Raw genomic sequence first — 21,872 nt, forward strand, 5'->3', positions numbered from 1 at the left:
GTAACCAGGTTTCTGTAAGGCAGCATACATGAATTTGCTGATCAACTATTAATTTATGTACTTGGGGAGCAGACACAGTCTGTAAGGAATGAGTTTTTGGTGGGAGAACAGGAGGAGAGCGTTAACAGACATGGAGGCTGGCATAGTTGTGACGCCAATAGATGTCATCCACAGGATCGGCTGCCCCGAAGACGTAGGGTACGACCAAATTGCATGGATTCCTATTTATTTTATTTATTTATTTATTTTTATTTAGGACAGTGCATGTTAATGAACATAAATGTAAAAAAAAAAAAATTACATGAATGTAAACATACCAGATTATAGCCAAGGGCTAATTTCCATCTGTTGTCCTTAAGCATAAAATGGAGGGGATCAAACAAGTGCAGTTACTCGAAGAACGTCCGGCTCAACTTTAGAAAGAGGATCTGGCAGTTGATGATAGAGAAACCCGTAGCAAGCTGTGGCTGGCTGTGAAGGAGGCCAGGAATAGAGGAGACAAGGTCTAAGATCAAAATATGATGATAAGATACTATACCGTGAATTCCCTATTATTCCTTTGATAAGCTGAAAAGATTTAATTTACTTAATTTCATAAGGTAATGGACGTTGGTTATAGTGTAGTGTTCTCGGACAGTAACTGGCAAAGTTGCTATCTGGGAACTCTGCCATCAGTTTACTATCAAAGATAAAATGATGGATATATTAATGCAAACCAACAATCCTGACAGACCATAAAGCAGACACAATTGGTTTGTTATGAAATATGGAATTCCAATGTGAAATCTTGAGACTTCTTAACAAATACTACTTATCAGCAAAGACTGGACACAGAGCAAAACTATTTAACAGTTTTGGAAAGTGCTGGGAATTCATTACATCTGAGTTCACAAATTTGGCAACATGGCTTTGTTTTTTTTGTTTTGTTTTTTTGTTGTTGTTGTTGTTTTTTTGGTTTTTTTTGGCTTTTTCGCCTGTTCCGTTTGGTTCTTTAGCAATCAGAATTTATGTCTGAAGGCCAAGAAAGATGCACAACGGATTTACTTTGTGAGGTGGATCATCATTATTTTATTTTATTTTATTTTATTACACACAGGACAGACATTACTGGGGGACAGGAAGGGAGAAAGAAAGATTGAAAGGCAGGGAAAGAAAAACAGAGGGGAAGAGGCACAGTGAGAGAAGACACAAAAAATCAGCTGGATGACCTGTTAGAAGAAAAAAGAGAGAAAACAAGCAAAAGGAGAGCAACACAATAAACACATCACTGCAGCAATAACCTAGATAAGTATAAGTAACAGTAAATACTAAATATTGAATGTCATTGTGCAGCACGCAAGACTGACAGCACACAATGTGCTTTGAGGTAGGAGCCAAAAAAATAGTGTGCACACCTGTGTGTACACCTGTGTGCGTTCTCCATGTAACGATCTGCTAGAGGGTGTGGGAACCATAGCCCCGTCCCTTGGGGCATGAAGCAGGCATGAAAGAGATCCAGGCCCCAGACATCACAGATTTGGCCATATGAATATGGAAAAGGGTTGCTGTAAAGAAAAAAGAGATAAATCAAAAATAATAGCCAAAATAATGAGATAATCTCCAAAATGTAATTTGGCTGACCAAGAATCTAAGGAATACTCACTGTTACAGTTGGATCAGGACAAAATATATGAGAATAAAGCTAGAGGTGCATTTGTTAGATCTAAGAAGAAATGGCTGTTAGAAAAGTGCATAAAATATTTCTTTAATTTAGAAAAAAGGAACTTTTAAGCCACGGCACACCTGTGATTATGCCTGTATTACTGACCCTTGTATTCCAAGAGCACAAACACTGAGAGTAGCCAGCAGTGCTAGTTTCAGTCATTATGCAAATGTACTATTTATTATGTTGGGGAAACCTGCATTAAGCTGAGACTGAAGACGTCACTTGGATGAGTGATGAAGCGTTTCGTCCAGATGAACAGAATCAACTTTTGGGGGCTAACCATTTGTCTTTTTTCAAATTTACACTATCCATACCTATATGAACAAAAATAAATAAACATTTTTAGTTTCCTGCCTCTTCCTGTACCACTTCTTCTCAAACTGCTCATAAGCTTTCTCAAACATATGCACCATTAATTAAATAAAATTTTATTAATATAACATCAAATCACAACAACAGTTGCCTCAAAGCTCTTTATATTGTAAGGTAAAGACCCTACAATAACACAGAAAAAACCACAACAATCATATGACCCCCTGTCTGCAATGGGAAGTCCCCTTTAACAGGAAGAAACCTCCGACAGAATCAGGCAGGTCTGCGTGACCGGTTTGGAAGTAAGGGGAGGAAGACAGGACAAAAACACTGTGGAAGAGAGCCAGAGATTAACAACAACTAATGATTAAATCCAGAGTGGTGTACAAACACGCGAGGAGTGAAAAAGGTGAGTGAAGGGGAAACACTCAGTGCATCATGGGAATTCCCCAGCAGCCTACACCAATAGCAAAACTCAAACTCCAGCATCTGTTCACTCGGGCTTTCTCTCCGTGTTTCCCTGACACAATGATGAGTTTTCTTGTCAGACCTCAGCCCAAATTGACAGGCCAACAAGACGACAACCTGTTTAAAAGATCAATATTCAGTGTTTTTACACTGTTAATCCATGTGCTGTTCAATCATTATAAATGATCTTACAGTTTTAATATATCAACCACTAGTTTATTGACTGATCACTGATTCAAAGGTCCAGTTGTGGACTTTTGTATATATGTTTGTATTCAGGTCTGAGCGCTTTCACAAAGTGATCTTGCCAACTTCTCATTTTGCAACTTGGGAGCATCTATCCATGCTTTATTAGGCACTTTAGTCCATGTTGGTCTCATTTTCCTATTCCACACAGGAAAACAGTTTTGATCTCTGTCGCCATGCAGTGAGGCTGCTGCACTTTGGCTATGGTGTTTGTACATACTGCTGGTTCAGGGGTGTAGCTCGCAGGGTAGAGCAGTTCATCTACTAATTGGAAGGTTGATGACTTGATCCCTGACTATTGCGGTCTGCATGCCAAATATCCTTCGTCAAATGAGTTTTATTTCTTCTCGAAAACCACATAATATCTTAAATCAGCGATCCCAAACCTTTTTTGCGCCACGGACCGGTTTATGCCCGACATTATTTTCACGGATCGGCCTTTAAGGTGTCGCGGATAAATACAACAAAATAAAACTAGTACCGGTACCGAAATAAAGAAGATTTATTCATAACACACGTGAAAAGACCAAGGAAAACCAAGTAAACGATAAAAACGATAACAAAATAACGCTGAAAACCGATAAAAACCCTGAAAACTATACATTTCACACCTGAGCTTCAACTCTCGCGGCCCGGTACCAAACGACTCACGGACCGGTACCGGTCCGAGGCCCGGGGGTTGGGGACCGCTGTCTTAAATCACATATACCACATAGGTCAAAAACAAAAAATAAACATGTAGGTCACAAAACCTACAGCAGAAGCACAACACTTAAATTAATTTGTTTGTAGCTGCAGATCATTGACATTAAACAAACATGGGTTTGTGTTAATGAACAACTTGTTTAATGTACAAAATGTGGATATGCTACATAATGATTACCAAAAAAAGTATTCCTTGGTTCATAGAGAAAAGAGTTGTGCTTCAGTGAATCGGCAACATGGTCCACAGTCATGATGGTGATGTGTTTTCCATATTAAACTCTGATCAAACTCTGCTAGCAGAGAAGCGTCTTTAAGTCTCTTTACAGCTTGAGTGTTCCTGATGCCTAAAGTGCAGCTAAAACTCTAAGGAAACTATAATCAAAGAGGTTTTAATATTACTCCAAGAAAGCAACTGAGGGATTAGTAAAGAGTTTTATTGTACATTTAAGACTGAAACATAAAAAATAAAATCCAGAGACAGAAGAAAATCTTCCAGTAAAATTGGGGACAAAGATTTAAGCTCATAACTGAAATCCGTGGACGAGGGTTCACTTTTCTGTCATTGTTCAGTTTGTGTGAAAGACTCCCCCCTTCAGTCAGCTTTCAAGGCATAAAAGATGTCATCCTGGCTGACGTTGAGTCGGATGCCCTGCAGGACTCCCAGGTGACTCGGTTCCAGCAGCAGCAGCCTGCAGGCTCCCAGACGCTGACAAACAGCCAGACCCTCCGAGACACCGATGGGCCGAAGACCTTCAATCCGACAGAGAGCTTGGTGCTGCACGAACACCTGGCATACAAAACACAAGGGGACCTTATGTTGCATTTCAAGTTGAGACACAGCACTCCAATTCCACAGTGCGAAGTGAAAGTGGACTGTGTTAAAATGACACAATCAGCTACAATTGTTATCTTTATGTGCAGCCTTTTAAGTTTATAACTGTAGAAAATTTGGGCTGCGTCTATCAATTACTGTAGTAACAGAGTAAACTATTGATGTTTTTTGTGTTATCTGTCAATCATCACACATTTTGTTTGAGGGAAAAAAGGTTTATAAGTCGAAACATTCATGGAATTGGCAAACAGGCAAAGAGAGCTAAAGCTGCCTATTACAAGTTTTAAATCCACATTTTAAAAAAGGTCCTACTTTTAACGATTTCTGTGCTAATATAACCCTAATTAAGAGGATATCAGGTTAGTTAAGTAGCTGAGAGGATTAATTCATTTCAGCAGGTTTAAATTAAATTAACAAGTGCACTAGAGGGGTAACAATGAGAAACCCCAAAACAGGGATGGTTTTGCAGGAACCGGAAACTGAAATTTTTCCCTCCTCATCTTTTCTGACCAGTGTACTACTGGTTGCATGACACCCTCTAGTGGTCCCTATGCTCACTGCCATGGAGCAAGACTGGCCTTTGCCATAGAGAACCAGAACTGGCAGGTACATTGATGCTTTTTACAGAATACAGCAGGCTCATTCTAAACACATGTGACAAACATAAAGACCGTGGAGAATCTGTACAGAAAATTATGCTGCCTGTTACATCGTTCAGCATGACTGATGGGTCATGCTGAGGTGGACCAGTGATGGTCTGGTAAAACACAGGCATGGAGGGATGCACAGACCGCTACAGGATAGGCAACAGCCCTGAGGGCCACTAGGTTTTGGGATGAAATCATTGGACCCATTGTCAGACTCTAAAATGAGGCAGTACCAAGGCTTATTTAGAGAGAATATACAGGAAGTTCCTGGATGATGAAGGAAGTTATTCCAATGCAACATCCTCTGGATATTATGCAAGCATCACTGCCATTGTCACTGAAATCGACACGCATTTCATTCTTTAGGACACTGCAGAGATCTCTCTCATTCACCTCCAGTTAACGACGACTGGAGCTGGGTAAGCTGAAAGCCCAGTGATTTATCATCATAACAGAGGAGTTTTCTCTTGCACCACCTCGGTCAACATGTGTGATGTACTGTGATAGAGATAGACTGCATAGAGACAGACTGTAATCTAAATAAAGATATAGGCCTGTGTTTCTGAGCTCATCTAATTCCTCACAGCACAGCCAGCGAAACATGATTTCTAGAATATTATGAATGAATATCTGCATTCATGTTAGATTTAAGGTCTGTGTTTTATTCTTTAAATGTGTATTTATTGAAGCCTTTAAAAAAGTAAATCAACTTATGGAATCGTTTCATATACAGTCTATAGAGGCTTGTTGGTTTTGTTTTAGTAACTTTAGTTGTTTTATATTTCTCACCTGTTGGAAAGTCGCCTCTTCCAATCCCAGCCGCCTAAACTCTGCAATAACAGCTCTGAGGAAGAGCTGCTCCTGTGTTGACGCACACCTGAAAAAAACAAACCACATCAGTCACTTCTCCTTACAGCTGCCAATGCACATCTCTACAGCGCGCATTACTAATGTGACCAAAGGTTTGGTCTCACCTGATGGCAGCGATGTAGGCAGAGGAAAACATCTCATTTAGTGCTTCCATCACGTGACTCATTCCCACCAATCCTGTGGAGGAAGGGTCAGCAGCTGAGTGCTCACAGATCTCCGTTGCCCGCCGACAGATGTCCAAACATCGGCGAGCATCACCGGACAGAGCGGCCACCTGCCAGATATGAGGGACACGGACGTGACTTGACGGTGGGCAGGTGAGTACACAACAGAGCGGGTGAGACTGCATTAAAGACAATCTGGTTGCCAACCTTCCTGGACACCAACTGCAGAGCGTCCTCCTCAAAGGCTTTCAACTTGTTCAGCCTGGACATGATGATCTCCTGCAACTGCTTGAAGCTGTACGGCTGGAATGACATCCTGGTCAAACCCTGGAAGCAGCAATGCAAATGATCAGTGGCTTTTAGTTTATGTTTTTTTCCTACAAGTCATCTGAATGAGATATTTAGTTGTTGTATTAAAATTCAGATATTCAAAGGGCTGAAAAGCAAAATAAGTAGGAGAAGAAATGATCTCGAAAAGACAGGAAGTAAAGTGATGTCAAATTGTTTAACACAGTCTTGAATGAGAATTACACAAGTGCATTTCTGTTGCTACTACTTTGTCACAGCTTCAGCTTGTGTCCATGTGAGGGCAGGAACATAAATCAGCCAGTAAATTGCGGCTTTGCCTTCATGCTCAAATCTTTTTACCACACAGCAGTGACCTTTAAACCATCATTCATAGTATTGCTGTCAGGGAACATAGAGAATAGCAGTGTTTAATCACAGTCTCACCAGTCTACTGGCCACTCTGTTGATCATGATTCTCTCGGGCAGATCCATTGTGTTGGCGATGGTCAGCACCACCAGGCGAGCATGACGCCGTGTCGGCCAATCGAACAGGTTGTACATCACGTTCTGCTTCCTCGTCCACAGCAGGTCTAACTAAAGCGGGCCGAAACAAAAAATATAGTACAGGATGGTTATTCTGCTGCCACAATTCTTAGTTAAAAGTGACAGACAAGCACACAGGCTCTATACATGGTGTGAGCAGGCACCATTTCCTGAGAAACCTGGGGTTCTGCAACATGTTTAGCAAAAATTATCCATCCATCCTCTTCCCGCTCATCCTTACAGGGGAAAGGGTTACGGGTGGGAGGGGGCTGGAGCCTATCCCAGCTATCATAGGGTGAGAGGCGGGGCACACCCTGGATAGGTCACCAACCTAACACAGGGCTTACACAAAGAGACAGAACAAACGGTTATCCAGTATGATTTATATTACTAAATAGAGTAATATCGGCCTCTGTGATGCACATATCCCAACCAGACATGAACTTGTTAAAACTAAATAGACTATATTTCCAAATATGGGTCAGACATTGTGGTTGGACGACAAAGTCTGGTTTATAGACTCGGGTCTGTTTTATCCCAAAGATGTTCTATACAGCTGAGTGGGGACTCTGTGCAGGCCAGTCAAGTTCTACCGCACCAAACCTGCTTATGCAGGTCTTTATAGATCTTGCTTTGTGCAGTGGTGTGCAGGAAGGAGCCACCCCCAAACTGTTCCAACGTAGTTAGGAGCATGAAATCTTTCAAAATGTCTCGTTCTGCTGAAGCATTAAGAGTTCCTTTCTCTGGAACTACAAACCAGGCCCTCGAAAATAACCCAACTCCATAATATGGCCCCCACACCGTCAAACTTTATACTTGGCACAATGCAGGCAGACAGGCAACCATGCGACCACCAAACCCAGACTTGTCCATCGGATTGCCAGACAGAGAAGCATGATTTGTCCCTCCAGGAAACACGTCTCCTCTGCTCTACAGTCCAGTGCTGACATGCTTTACACCTTTACATCCTGCGTTCATTGCTTTGCATTGTGCTTCATGATTTAAGGATTGTATGCAGCTGCATGGGTTTCAATGGAAAGCTGTCTACACACGGTTCTTGAGCTAATCTGAGTTTAGAGGTTTATAGCGACTGACTCTACAGAGCGTTGCTGACCTCTGGACACCACGCAACTCAGCATTCGCTGACCCTACTTAGTGATTTTATGTGGCTTTCCACTTTGTGCCTGAGTTGTCATAATACCACAAACAGCTGATTGTGGAATATTTAATATCAAGGAAACTTCACGACTGTACTTGATGTGCAGATGGCATCGTATCACAGTATGAGAGCAACCTACATTTCTCAGACTATTAGGCAGAATACCAGTTACCTTGTGATAAATGGTCAACAAGTGAATGTGAAGTCAGGGGCTTTGCTCACAGAATATAATTTAAGAATGCTAAAATTGTTCTCACGCCGCACGGTGGCTAGCACTGTTAGCACCAGCTCTCCGGGTACTCCGGCTTCCTCCACAGTCCACAGACATGCAGTTACTAGGGTTGGGTTAATTGGTGACTCTAAATTGACCATATTTGTCAATGTAAGTGCACATCTCTGTGTTAGCCCTGTGGCACACTGTTATATACTGAGAGTGTCCCCTGCCTTTTGCTCTATTGTAGCTGGGATAAGCTCCGGGCCCCCGTGACTATGATAAGGATAAGCGGAAAAAAATTGTTCTTACTTCATCCACGAGCAGCACAATAGTCTCCTTCGTGGGCGCTAGGTTGCTGAATCTCTTTTCCAGCAGAACTGCTGCGTGGTCAGGTGTGGCTTTCTGACCAGTCAGTTTCTGCAGGGATGAGATAAATAAATGAGAGACGTTAGTACGGCAGCCCATGTGTCAAAGTATCCTTGGCCAGCACACTGAACCCCGAGCTGCCCCCATGCATTAATCACAAGTCTGTGAATGTTGGATAAAAGCACATAGGGATAGATCGCGCTATACACTGTACACACACACACACACACACACACACACACACACGATTATTACTTGACTAAAGCCTGCAGCGGCTGTGAAAAAGCTTCATTCCCACCTGTAGGATTTGGACGTAGGCCTGGTGTGGGTCTGTCATTTTCATCCCATTGATCTCGATGAAGTGGAATGAAGGGATTTCGTCCATGTCAGCTGCGTGCTGCAGACAGCGAATCACCTCATGAACTGTCGCTGTCTTTCCAGTTCCTGGCACACCGGAGATGTACATGCACCTGTAATAAAACAAAATCCCACAGTTTTTCAAAAAAAGACAAAACAAACAAACAAAAACAATAACCTCGAGACATGTAGACCCTGAAGTGTGCAGATGCGACTCCAGTAAGACTGCTAAAAGCTTTCTCTCACCCTCCTGTGTTGTCAATGATCTTGCTTTCCACAAAGCTGTAGATGTCCTGAAACTCCTGCTCCCTGCAGGGCAGAGACTCTGGCACCGATGACACATGCAGCCTGATAAAAGAGGAAGAACTCATTAAAATACAACAGTTTAAATTTCAGTCGATCCGCAAGTAAACTTTTACTGCACCAACTCTCCATCTTCTACTTCGTGACTGCAACGTGCTTTACTACAGCCCTCTCTTTCACACATACGCGACTAAAAGGTCAGCTGCAGACACAATAACACAGTTGTTCCTGTTTGACTTTCAAGGACACTCAAAGTCCACCTGAAGGGTACATGCATTGTTGCTGCACTGTGGTTGCGGTTCAAACACATACAACATGGATACGCATGAAGCGTCATGCTCACCATCTGATGTGTCTGCACCGCAACAAAGAAAGTTTAGTTTTCTGAGTCCTTTCACTTGTGTCTACCATGAGCTCACCTGGCTCTGGCTTCCTCCAGGATGTTAGCCGGCTGTTGGGTCTGCAGGGACCTGATGGGGATGCTGGGCGTGGCATGACGGGGGGTTTTGGGTGTTCCCGGCGAGATCTGTAGAAATAGGAGAGAGACGGTGAGAAAGTGGTGATCTCATGTCTGAATATCAGTGTGCGTCTGGTCTTCATCACCTTCTTTGCGGGAGTTCTTCGTTGCGTTCTCGCTGAGGAGTAAGATTTCCTTTTTGAACGAGAATTGCGAGAACCCGTTGCAACATATCGGAACTTCTTCGCTGTCACTTGATCATCAATATTCGGCCCATCCTCATCTTGACCCTCCTCTTCGCTGCTGCTCAGCAAGTCATTCTTAGATGGAACAAACTCATCCTCTTCCTCTCCGGATGAGTTTAGGTCCTGATGGTTTTCCAGAAGATTCCTGATGGAACACATAAGGCAGCTCAGACACCCTTAAGATTTACAAGTCGTTTTTCACTTTGTTAATGTTTGATTCTGGTGGTGCTACGAAGCCAAAACACAGACTACATAAGACTGACACAAGTTAAAAAAATAAAACAACAGAAAGGGTGTGAACGTTAAAATGATCATTTGAAACAAATCGTGTTAATTCAAGCTTCAAGCAGCCGTAATGGTGCCCTCACAGCTTTAATCCAGGTATTTCTTATTGCTTGAAATGTTTTAAGGCCTGGAAGCTTACTGGCCCTTATAAATAAATTATGCACACTGTGTGGTTTCAAACAACGCTCACTAATTACACTTAATTTTGCTCCACATATTCATGCGTGACTTTATGACAATAAAGTGGCAATCACTGGACAAGAGGTGGGGTACACCCTGCACAGGTCGGCAGCCTGATGCACAAAGACAATCCTTCACTTTCACATTCATACTTATGCACAATTTAGATGTAATTAACTTCAGAGGAAGCCGGTGTACCTGGAGAGAACATGCAAACTCCACACAGAAAGGCCTCGACTAGTTGGTTGAGTCAAACTCAGAATGTTCTTGTTGTTCAACTTTCCATTCAATTCAGGTTTATTTACACAGCCTAATGCTCTTCTACTTATAAATATCCTAGGAACCCCAAGTAAGCCTGAAGTCCAAGAGAGAAGTGCTCTAATGGGCTGATATGGTACTTTAAGGTCATTAAGATAAGATGGGGCCTGACTATTCAAGGCCTTGCATGTGAGGAGAAACAGTGCTAACCATCACGCTGCACGCACATGGACACAAACAAATTCGCCATCAGAAAGTCGATGGCAAACTATAAGCCAGTTGCACAAGTTGCCATTAAGTGTGGGATTTACCAGTGAGATGCTCTGTCATTGCTGCCGTTTCGCAAAGACCTGAACCGCCTCAGCCGAATCCTCAACAAGACTAGCTAAGGATACCGACTACGAAATGGAGCAATCGCCAGCACCTCCGCCACATGGATGACACCGAGCTGTATGCCAAGAGTGAATGACACATCAGTTAACTGATCCACACCAGTGGATACTACACCAACAACACTGGAGTGTAGTCACATGGTAACAAGGATAGGGAAGGCAGTCAGAACTACCAGAAGGCAACATTGCAGACAGCTACAAGTACCTTGGAATACCACAGGCAAATGGGAAGCATGAAAGGGCCGCTAGGAAAGCTGCAACCAAGAACAAGATCCGGGCAATCAACATCTATGCCCTGCCAGTCACAAGATATCCTGCTGAGATAATAAGCTGGCAAAAGAAGGAGACAGAAGCCACTGACAACAAGACAAGAAAGCTCCTTATCATCCATGGAGGGTTTCACCCAAACCCCAGCATCCTGAGAATGTGTGCTAAGTGAAAGGAACAAGGGTGAGACTAGTGGGTGTCAGAACCAATAACCAGGATGAAACAAACATCCGTGATCATCGAGAACAGGGCTCGCAAAATTTCAAAATCCCTGGTAGCCCTTTGGGCAGGGACTCTTCAGTTTTTGGTAGCCCAAAATAAATTTAAGTAGCCCGAATAAAAAAAGAGCAATTTTTTGATTGATGTTTTGTTTCGTTACAATATTATACATTAAAGTATAATATTGTAACAGAAACAAAACATCAATCAAAAAATTGTTGAAACACAAATTACAACATTGTATAAAAATTACAATCATCAACTCAAATACTTGGTTCTAATTAAACAGAAATTTCTATGAACTTGTAAGAACTGTAGAACATGAATCAGTCTGTGTCAGATCCTGAATTTGAAATTTCCACTGAACTCACGGGTTTTTGAAGTTTGCAAAGACTGCTAAATTTTGCCAGTGGTAGTTCACTCTTTGCAACATAGTACGCTGTTTTAAACTGATTTTTCAGGTTTATTTTTAGTATGTTATTTGCAATTGGTGTTTGTTCTGGGAAAGATATTGCAGACTGAGCAATAATGCATTTCTTGCATTTCTCATGGGTTCTAATGGGGGCCTTTCTTAAAATTACTGGTCCCAGTAACAAAAGCGCTTGTCGACTCAGAAATCGAGGGAAAACCAACAACACACCCGGCAGAACATTATGTTATTTACACGGGTGCACATAAGTGGTCCGCATGTGCGCATTCGCTGTCAAAATAAAACACGCGCACCAGATAAGAAGTTGCAACGCGTGTTTGCGTCCATATAAAAGGCACTGTTTTTGTCCGCTAGAGTGGGATTTTCACGGCACATTCTGCACCACATCTCTGTGCGTTCATCATTTGTTTGAAGCCAGCTCACCTCCTGCAACCACTTTTCCGAGAATACGCGCTTCTTTTGTGGTTCGGACTCCTTCTGACATTTCTTTGGAGGTGGAGGAACACCAAAGTAATTGCTTAAAGGAGCTTCTTCGACATCTTTAAGAGTTCTAAACAAATGTCTGTCCTCCTCCAGAAAATCCTATGTACGCAAACACGCGTTGCAACTTCTTATCTTGTGCGCGTTTTTTATTTTGACAGCGAATGCGCACCTGCAGACCACTTATGTGCAGCCCTGGTTATTATTTAGCTCGTCATATTGCAGCCACAGAAATTCTTTTGTCCATGAAACTATGAAGCTGCACTTTCTTTTTGCCTTATAGTCTGATTTGTCATAACTTTTCTGTTTTGTGGTAAGCTTTTCTTTGGCTGTCACTTCTTCACCCTGACCTGTCTTATTTGGCTCAGCAGAACTAAAATATATATCCTGCTGCTTTTACACACTCACTCACATAACGCTCAGCGATTCTCTGCGCGATCAACCTCTCACATGTTTAAGCTTGCTGCGGGAGATTTCACTTGTCATGTTTGCATAGTAAGCTAACGATTGATAAGATGATGTCAGAGGAATTGGTGCGCAAATTATCGTCACTCACCAATCAGTACTGTCGCTCTCTACACACAGTTCGCGCGATTGCAAAGTGAAAGCAAAAAACAAGCGCAAATTCAAACGCAATTTCAATATGTCACATATTGACAGTGGCTCACCGATGCCAATGACATAATTACCCAGCTACATTTCCGAAAGAATGCAAAAGCATTGACATACATTTTTCCTTCCTATGATAGCCTGACGGGCAGGGCTGAGATAGATTTTGGTAGCCCGACTGGAAAAATCGCTAGCCCCGGGACGTCGGGCTAGCGATTTTGCGAGCCCTGGAGAAGATGATGTGTGCATTATGAATACCTCAGGCAGCAGAAACTTGAGAAAGAACAGGAACCGTTGTGGAAGAACAGGACCCTGCACAGTATGTACCACTGGCAAATAGTGGAGGTGGCTGACATCCAGAAATCCTACCAGTGGCTGGACAAAGCTGGACCGAAAGACAGCACAGAGGCACTAATCATGGCAGCACAAGAACAAGCTCTGAGTACAAGATCCATAGAGGCTGGGGTCTACCACACCAGACAAGACCCCAGGTGCAGGCTGTGTAAAGATGCCACTGAGACAATCCAGCACATAACAGCAGGGTGCAAGATGCTAGCAGGCAAGGCATACATGGAACGCCATAACCAAGTCGCCGGCATAGTGTACAGGAACATCTGTGCCGAGTGTGGCCTGGAATATATGCCCCTAGGGTGGCTGAGAATGACCGAGCTAAGATCCTGTGGGTCTTGTAGACACAGATGGACAAACTGGTGATGGCTAACCAACCGATCATACTAGTGCTGAATAAGTAGAGGAAGAAGGCTGTGGTGATAGATCCAACTGTGCCAAGAAACATCAGAAAGAAGGAACAGGAGAAGCTGGAGAAATACCTAGGGCTAACAGAGGAGCTAAAGAAGATATGGAAGAAAGCAACTATGGTCCCCGTGGTAAGTGGTGCACTTGGGACAGTGAAGCTTCCCCCAAACCAGCCAAGTGGCTCCAGCAGATTCCAGGAATGACATCCAAGATCTTTGTCCAGAAGAGCGTGATCCTAGGAATAGCAAAGGTACTGCACAGGATCTCAAGCTCTTAGGCCTCTGGCAGAGGATAATAATAATAATAATAATAATAATGGATTGCATTTATATAGCGCTTTTCGAGACCCTCAAAGCACTTTACAATTCCACTATTCATTCACTCTCACATTCACACACTGGTGGAGGCAAGTTGTAGCCACAGCTGCCCTGGGGCAGACTGACAGAAGCGAGGCTGCCATATCGCGCCATCGGCCCCTCTGGCCATCACCAGTAGGCGGTAGGTGAAGTGTCTTGCCCAAGGACACAACGACCGAGACTGTCCGAGCCGGGGCTCGAACCGGCAACCTTACGATTACAAGACGAACTGCCAACACCTGAGCCACGATCCAAGTTTCAAGACTGCCTGCAGGGTCGTTTTGCATAACTGCACATACAAACAGGCACATACATGCACTCTTTCACACCACTGTATGTAAAAATAAGAGAGATCCCATGGATCCACTTTTGCACTCACAGCTGTTTCTTGATGCGTGATGACACCAGCATGGCCGACTTCCTCTTAGAGCTCCTCGGTGTTTCAGTGACCATTGGAGACTTTTCATTCTCCACCTCCGCTCTACACACACAACACATGGACGGGTATAAGAGGAACAGCCTGTAGTTTTTGGTTTAGTCTACATAAGGAAAACCACATCTTAAATTCAACGCATATATCAAATGCACAGTGTGTGTGACTTGTATGTGAATATGAATGTTAGTCAGGTGAACCTGGTACATTTTTATTCCTTCTCATGAATCTGGCACAAAGCGATCGGAAATCACTAACCAGACATAAACTTTAAAATCACACATTGAATCGTTCTCAAATTATCACATTCGCAAGATTTTCAGAAAACTCTGACCTCTAATCTTGAAGTCAAGGTCAATTAGAATCAAATTCAAAATTTTGAAATTTTTAGTAGATGCAGCTATTGTATCAATTTCAAAATCTTTGTATCAGTTGATACTTCTCAGAGGAAAGTAGAACTGGATACAAACTGTAGCAAGCCAAACATGTTGAAACAACAACGATAAACAGGTCACGTTAGCATCACGCGGTGCTGTCTGTGTGCAGAGTGAAAGATTATGAAGGGTAAATGTATGGATGAGTGTACTCACAGAACACTGAGGACTGGCTCTTTAATGGTTTTCAGCTCTTTCTTTTGTGACACAGTTGTAGCTCTGTTTGAAAACACACAGGACTTGTTACAACATTTGAAAATCTCTCTAGACACTGAAAGGCTAATCACTTTAATATGGCTATCCAAACCTACATGGCTAATAACTGGTTGGGCCTCGCTTAGCAGCAACAACTGCAATTAAGCATTTGTGATAACTGGTAGTGAAGCACTGTGGAGGGATTCTGACCCACTCATCTTTGCAGAATTGTTATAATTCAGCCACGTTGGAGGGTTTTCCAGCATGAACCACCCTTTTAAGGTCATGCCACAGCATCTCAGTCAGATTCAGGTCAGGACTTCGACCAGGCCCCTCCAAAGTCTTCATTTTGTTTTTCTTAAGGCATTCAAAGGTGGACTTTGGATCATTGTCCTGCTGCAGACCTGAGGTGTGCTTCAGCTTGAGGTCACAAACAGATGGCTGGACTTTGTCCTTCAGGGTGTTTTGGCAGACAACAGCATTCATGGTTCATTTACCACAGCAAGTCTTCCAGGTCCTGACCTGCCCCAGACCATCACACTACCACCATCACATCCAGCTGTCAGTATGATCTTCCTTTTCTGAAATGCTGTTACTATCATGAGATGTGAAACACACCTTCCAAAAGGTTCAACTTTTGTCTCTTCATCCACACAATATTTTGCACAAACTTTTAGGATATTCTTGCCATGCCGGCCATTTCTTGCCTAGTCTCGTTCTTATGGTAGAGTCACCATAAGAAGGGGAAGGGGTCACTTTTTTCCTCACACAGGGCTATGTAGGTTTGGATCCCCCCCCTTTTAATAATAAACACCTTTATTTAGAAAGTGCATGTTTGTTGTCTTTGTCAAATGTTTCAGAGCATCAAACAACAACAAATACTAAAGTGTGACAAACATAAAAAAGAGGACATCAGTAAAGGGGCAAACGCTTTTTCACACCACTGTATACTCTCCTTGGAGTGGCATCGCTTATCCTCTGTGTCCTAACCAAGTTCTTTGTTGAACCAGTCACCATTTCATCACCTCCCAAGGACTGAAAGTGGCACCAGTGTGCTTGGTTTTATACCAGTTATCTCAGGTTTTAAACCAATAACCTAATTATGCTCACATTCCTTTGAACTGTTGTACCTGTTTTGACCAGTATAAAAATCAGGCTCCACCTCCTGAGCTACAACAACCCCTTTCACTACAAGTATGTATGTTTACATCGAGTTTAAGTCAGTTTAAAAAAAACTAAATATAGAAGCTTTCTGGTTTCAACCCGTTTATCTTTGCGTTCGAAAAGTTTAAAACAAGCAAAACCTAAACGGACCTTAAGCTGAAAGTAGGAAGCTGTGAGTGTCAATGAAAATCTCTTAATTTTTCAATCTTAATTTGAAAATCCGTAATCCTAAACCTAACTTAGAGTTTCTACTGCATATTGTAAACTGTGTGACGGTTGAATTTACATAATTAAATGACTGGGTTTCAGTGTGTTGTGTGCGAGACGGCGCTGACCTTGTGGAGTCATCCTTGGCTGGTGACAGAGGGCTATCCGAATCAGAGAGTTTGTTGAGGAAGACGGATGAGGAGACACCACACCGAGCACCGGTGGGTCTGTGGGCCTTCCTCAGGGGTGTGAGGCTGTGGGTGACGGGCAGAGGATGAGCGGCAGAGGGAGGAAGCCTGCGAGTCAGTGTCACCTTTGATTCCAACTCTTCATTTAGCAGCTGACTCAGGACTTCTTCACCTGTCACTGACTTGTCTGAACCTGACAGGACAAAGATGGACAACAGAGTTTCATTCACTTAATGCAGTTTTATTTATATAGTGCCAAATCACAACAGCCGCTTCAAGGTGCTTCATATTGTAAGGTATTGGCCCCAAAACTTGGGATTCTGTTTACAATGTCAATAAATAAGAAAATGCAATGAATTGCAAATCTCTAACCCATATTTTATTCACAATAGAACAAATCAAAGGGCTAAAAAAGTGCTTTTAAATACATCTAAAATGAACATCAACTGCAGCAGGATTGGATTAAAAAGCTCAGAGACGTAAAGATGGGCATTGTCACTAAATCTGCAAATGCGTCTACAAATTGTGGAATAAATTCAGAAAAATGTTTCTCAACATAAAAGCCAAGACTTTGAATATCTTATCATCAAGGACACGGCCGAAAATCAGTCTTGGATTCCTGTAATCTGTGGGCTTTCAAGCTTCACAGGACTCAGATCTGTCATGGAAATCATTGCGTGGGCTAGGAAGCTTCTAGAAAGCTTCTTCATGAACATGATCCAGAAACACTTCGTCTTCTTTGGGTCGTAGGTGATTTAAAATGGACTGAGACAAAGTTGAAAACTGTTGCTTGGTCAAATAAATTGAAACTAGAAATTTGGGAGACAAGAATGCTGCATCGTCGGGACAAAAAGGAAGAGGGGCCATCAGTTCTCTGGTACGACAAAGTGGTTGCATTTTAAAATCCTTGTGCGAACACTCACTGCTGAGCTCCAGTCTCTTTCGGACACCAGGCGTCCTGGCCGTGGCATTCCTCCTCTTGGCACTGAGGCATTTTGACGCTGACAGTTTAGTGGCCGAGTGAAGTGACTCAGCCTCGACATTGGCAGGTGTACCTACACTGCTGCAGCCAACTTCCCCTAATGACGCCTTCTGCATTATGGCGTGGTCCGGTGTGGGTAGGACACGCCGAGAGGGTCCTCTGGGGGTGGCTGCAGACTGGGAGCAAGAAGGTGATATCGAGAGGGAGGGTTTAAGACAGGAAGGAGGTGAAGAAGCAGGTGCTGGCTCAGCGGGAGACTCCATCACGGTCGAGTTCACCACCCCGAAGACCTTGGAGTCCCAGGACAACTTCACGTACAGGGTATCTTTGTCAGAGGAGTCAGGGAACGGGTCATTGCTGTCGAGGTGCTTCACCTTGGAGATAAAGGAAGGAAATTAAACATTTTCACATTTGACTTTAAAGCATTTGTGATTTAAATGAAGCTCACCTTCACAGGCCTGAGGATGGACTCGACGTTGACCTCATTATCACAATTACGACATTCATAGTAGAAGATCTCCTGCGGATGAGGCTCTCTGCCAAGCAATTTCAGTTTGTTGACAGGCAATTCAGACACACGCATGAACCACTGAACTACTGCCTTCATCTGTTGCCCATTCTCTGGAAGAGACAGGCACAAGACAAAGAAAGTCAGTGTCTCAAAGCGGAACAGAGTAAATATCAAGTTAGGCCATTTGAGATTAGTCTCGAGTTGTTTTAGTCCAACTGAAGCCCAAGAAAGTCCCAAGTCGAGTTCTAAATTATTCTAAATCCATTACTATTTGAAACAAGACCATTTCAAGTGTCCACTAATATGATCTGAGACTTAAGATAGCCAAGAGACATTCAATGATTGATTGTGTTGGACTTGCTCCTTGGGTTATTCAAGTCTAAAATAATGTATCATCGTTTAAGGCAAGTCCAACTCAGGACTCAAGTTGCCAAAGTCGATGTCAATTCATAAAAACAATTAATTAATTTAAAAAAGCTGTTTGTCAAACTTGAGACACGTCCATGTCAGCTTGAGGGTCAGAACCAAATCTGTCTTGAGTTAAGTCCCAAATCAGAGCCAAAGTTATTTGTCATCAGTTGAGAAAAGTACACGTCAGGTCCTTGGTTAGCTGAGCCAGCTCCAAGCTTGTGTGAATACGACTCACCATCACCATACAGCCTGGTAACTTTGGCCACATATGGGTTGTCTTCATCATACCCCTCTATGAGGATGTGTTGGCCTGTGTTGATGATGATTTTTGAGAGACCCTCCACACTGATCGCAAAAGAGCTGAAACAAACAGGAGAAAAGAAACATAATCAAAAACTACCGATTATGGGAGCAAGAACTGGAATCTCAAAATACAGCCACATTGATCAATGGTGTCAAAACGCCTTTGTCATCTAGCAGATATTTGATTTCTGGTTTAGGGTTAAAATTTCCAAACGGGTCATTTCAAAGCACCAAAACATAACTAACAAACTTCTGAAAATACACTTTAATCTGGTCATAACACCGGTGTGGATTTAAAGTCCACAAAACAAGCCACATTCTCACAGAAGGCATCAAAACTATAAATGAACACCTGTGGACTTATGTAGTACAAAAAACATGTTTTATATTTTAGATTCTTCAAAATAGCCACCCTTTGCTTTGAATACTGCTTTGCACACTCTGCACAATGGTTTTTCAAACACTCTTGAAGGAGTTCCCAGAGATGGAAAAAAGGTTAGAGTACTTTCATCTAGGTCATAACACCGGTGTGGATTTAAAGTCCACAAACAGTAAAAAACACACAGTAAAGCCAATGTGGCACACATTCCACGAGGCGTCATCAACCCATCACTAAAACTGTGCCCCTCTCCAGGCAAACAGTAACATGGTAGACTGCATTAAAACTGACTCCACCCATGAGCCCAGATAAGAGTTGTGATATCCACAGTTACCATCTTTGTGCCTGGGAGAGTTCAATGCTGTGGACAAACTGGTAGCAACAGGTCAATAAAACAAACTATGACAGTAAATTATATGTTAACTTTGTATGAGTGTCGACTTTGGTAACTTTGACATTTTTGTAATCACATCAAAGGCAAAGGCCGACAACATAAAGTGAAGAATAAGATCAAGGAGCGCTAGACTTTCCCTTCTTTAAAATAAACAGACAATTGTTGTCCCCAGCCCCAGGGATCGAGGGCTAGGGACAACAAAAGAGCACAATCACGCGGCCCACCACTGCCTTAAATGATTATCACATAGTTGTTGTTTGATAGTTTGTCATTCTACTTAATTCATCCGCAGGACTCTTGTCTCCCTTAATTATTCCAACAGAAACATTTTTAACCATCACATTGAAAAGACGGCGCATAAAAAGGCTTTTTTAAGGTGGAAAAAGAATTACTCACTCATAGTCGTAGGTTTTTAGCCTCCTGTTGAAGCTTCGTGGCTTTCCACTCCACTCATATACTCGTCTGATTTTCATTCGAGTGAAATATTTCATCCTGTTTCGTCTCTTTCAGCTCACACAGAGGACAAAATTACAACAACAAAAAACAAAGTAACCTTCTCCCCACCGCGAAGCCGATCTGCCCGATTCTCTGATTTAATCTACTGAAAATACAATACAGGACAGCAACGAGATTTCGCGCGAAAAATGCGTAGTTTCCGGTTTTCTTTTTCGTGTCTTGAGGATCCAACACTGGCGTCATGCTGCCCCCTGCTGATTACTCCAGCCCTTCGGGGTTGCGTCAGGACACCAGGCATGAACTTGCTGTAACTTTCTGCTTTGCTCTTCATTTGCTCTTCAAGTGTCCTGGTAAATTCATGCCTGAACATTTTCTGGGTTTTTTTGTTTTGTTTTTTACGGAAGTTCACTAAATGGCAAAACGGACAATTCTGTAGATTTGCAGTATACTTTGTCCTAAATGAACACTTTACAGTATAAAGTGACTTAAGACAAGATTTGTTGACTGTTAAGTAGTGCCATATGAATAAAACTGAACAGATCTAAAGAAGGTGTTTATTAGAACAGGACAGATGGGTGACTGCAGCCCTCTGAGCACAAGGCTGACAGGACTTTTCCCCCATATAATGAATAAATAAAACATAAAAATAAAAATGTAATTAAGACAGATTACTATACCAAACCTACAGATAAAAATGTGTTTACTGGGTTTGTTTTGTCAGCTCTAGCTTTTCAAAGACAATGAGGACCAAAGTACAATTAGAAGTGCTTGTTCTGATGAACACTTCATGGTTCAGAATCATCTTCAATGCACAACTTTTTCTATGCTGTGCTCAAGGTGCTCTCAGCTGTTTAACCCGACATATTTATAATTTAATCACATTAGGTCAACAGTGTCACAAAACAAGCCGCATACTTGAAATGACCTGGTCAGCATTACATAAATCACATTTTCAACAAAAGTTAGAAACGTTTAGTTAACATTTTGAGACAGACACTTCACTCTATGTGCTATAACATGGACATAATAGTAAATGTGTGACTCTTTACATTGTAGATTCTCACTGAAGGTATTAAAACCGTGAATGAACACGTATCGAATTATGTAGTAAACAAAAAGTGTGAAATAACTCAAAACATGTTTTATATTTTATATTTGTTATATTTAGATTCTTCAAAATAGCTACCCTTTGCTTTGATTACTGCTTTACACACTCTTGGAATTGTCTGGATGAGCTTCATGAGGTAGTCACCTGAAATTTTTTTCCAACAGTCTTGAAGGAGTTCACAGAGATGCTGAGCACTTGTTGGCCCCTTTCCCTTCACTCTGCCATCTCATCCCAAAACATCTCGATTGGGTTTAGGTCAGGTGACTGAGGAGGTCAGGCCATCTGGCGCAGCACTCCATCACTTTACTTCTTGGTCTAATAGCCTTTACACAGCGTAGAGGTGTGTTTGGGGTCATTGTGCTGTTGAAAAATAAATGATGGTCCAACTAAACGCAAACCGGATGGGATGGCATGTCGCTGCAGGATGCTGTGTTAGCTCTGGTTCACTGTCCTTTCAGTTTTGAATAAATCCTCAACAGTGTTGCTAGCACCCCCGCGACCCTGAAAAGGACAAGCGGAAGCGAATGGATGGATGAATTTGAGTGTCGTTTTTTCTTTGTGTGTGTGTGTCATTTTTGTCCACACGCCATACCA

At 42.4% G+C, this 21,872-nt stretch overlaps 1 protein-coding gene across 1 annotated transcript; it reads right to left on the reverse strand.

The window, feature by feature from the left end:
* Positions 1-3,849: 3,849 nt before the first annotated feature.
* On the reverse strand, positions 3,850-21,847 carry orc1 (origin recognition complex, subunit 1). The gene is made up of 17 exons (XM_084910279.1): positions 20,111-21,847; positions 18,874-18,998; positions 18,165-18,337; positions 17,658-18,090; positions 16,675-16,927; positions 15,137-15,199; positions 14,493-14,594; positions 9,783-10,026; positions 9,599-9,705; positions 9,123-9,224; positions 8,818-8,989; positions 8,463-8,570; positions 6,682-6,831; positions 6,157-6,276; positions 5,890-6,059; positions 5,705-5,792; positions 3,850-4,223 (listed from the first exon to the last, which is right to left on the reverse strand). Exons 1-17 carry the CDS (start codon positions 20,203-20,205, stop codon positions 4,029-4,031), a joined length of 2,700 nt encoding a protein of 899 aa, XP_084766405.1. The 5' UTR covers positions 20,206-21,847; the 3' UTR covers positions 3,850-4,028.
* Positions 21,848-21,872: the final 25 nt, after the last annotated feature.

The sequence above is a fragment of the Perissodus microlepis genome, chromosome 17, assembly GCF_051167445.1.
Source record: "Perissodus microlepis isolate ML-2025 ecotype Zambia chromosome 17, ASM5116744v1, whole genome shotgun sequence".
NCBI classification, from domain to species: Eukaryota; Metazoa; Chordata; class Actinopteri; order Cichliformes; family Cichlidae; genus Perissodus; species Perissodus microlepis.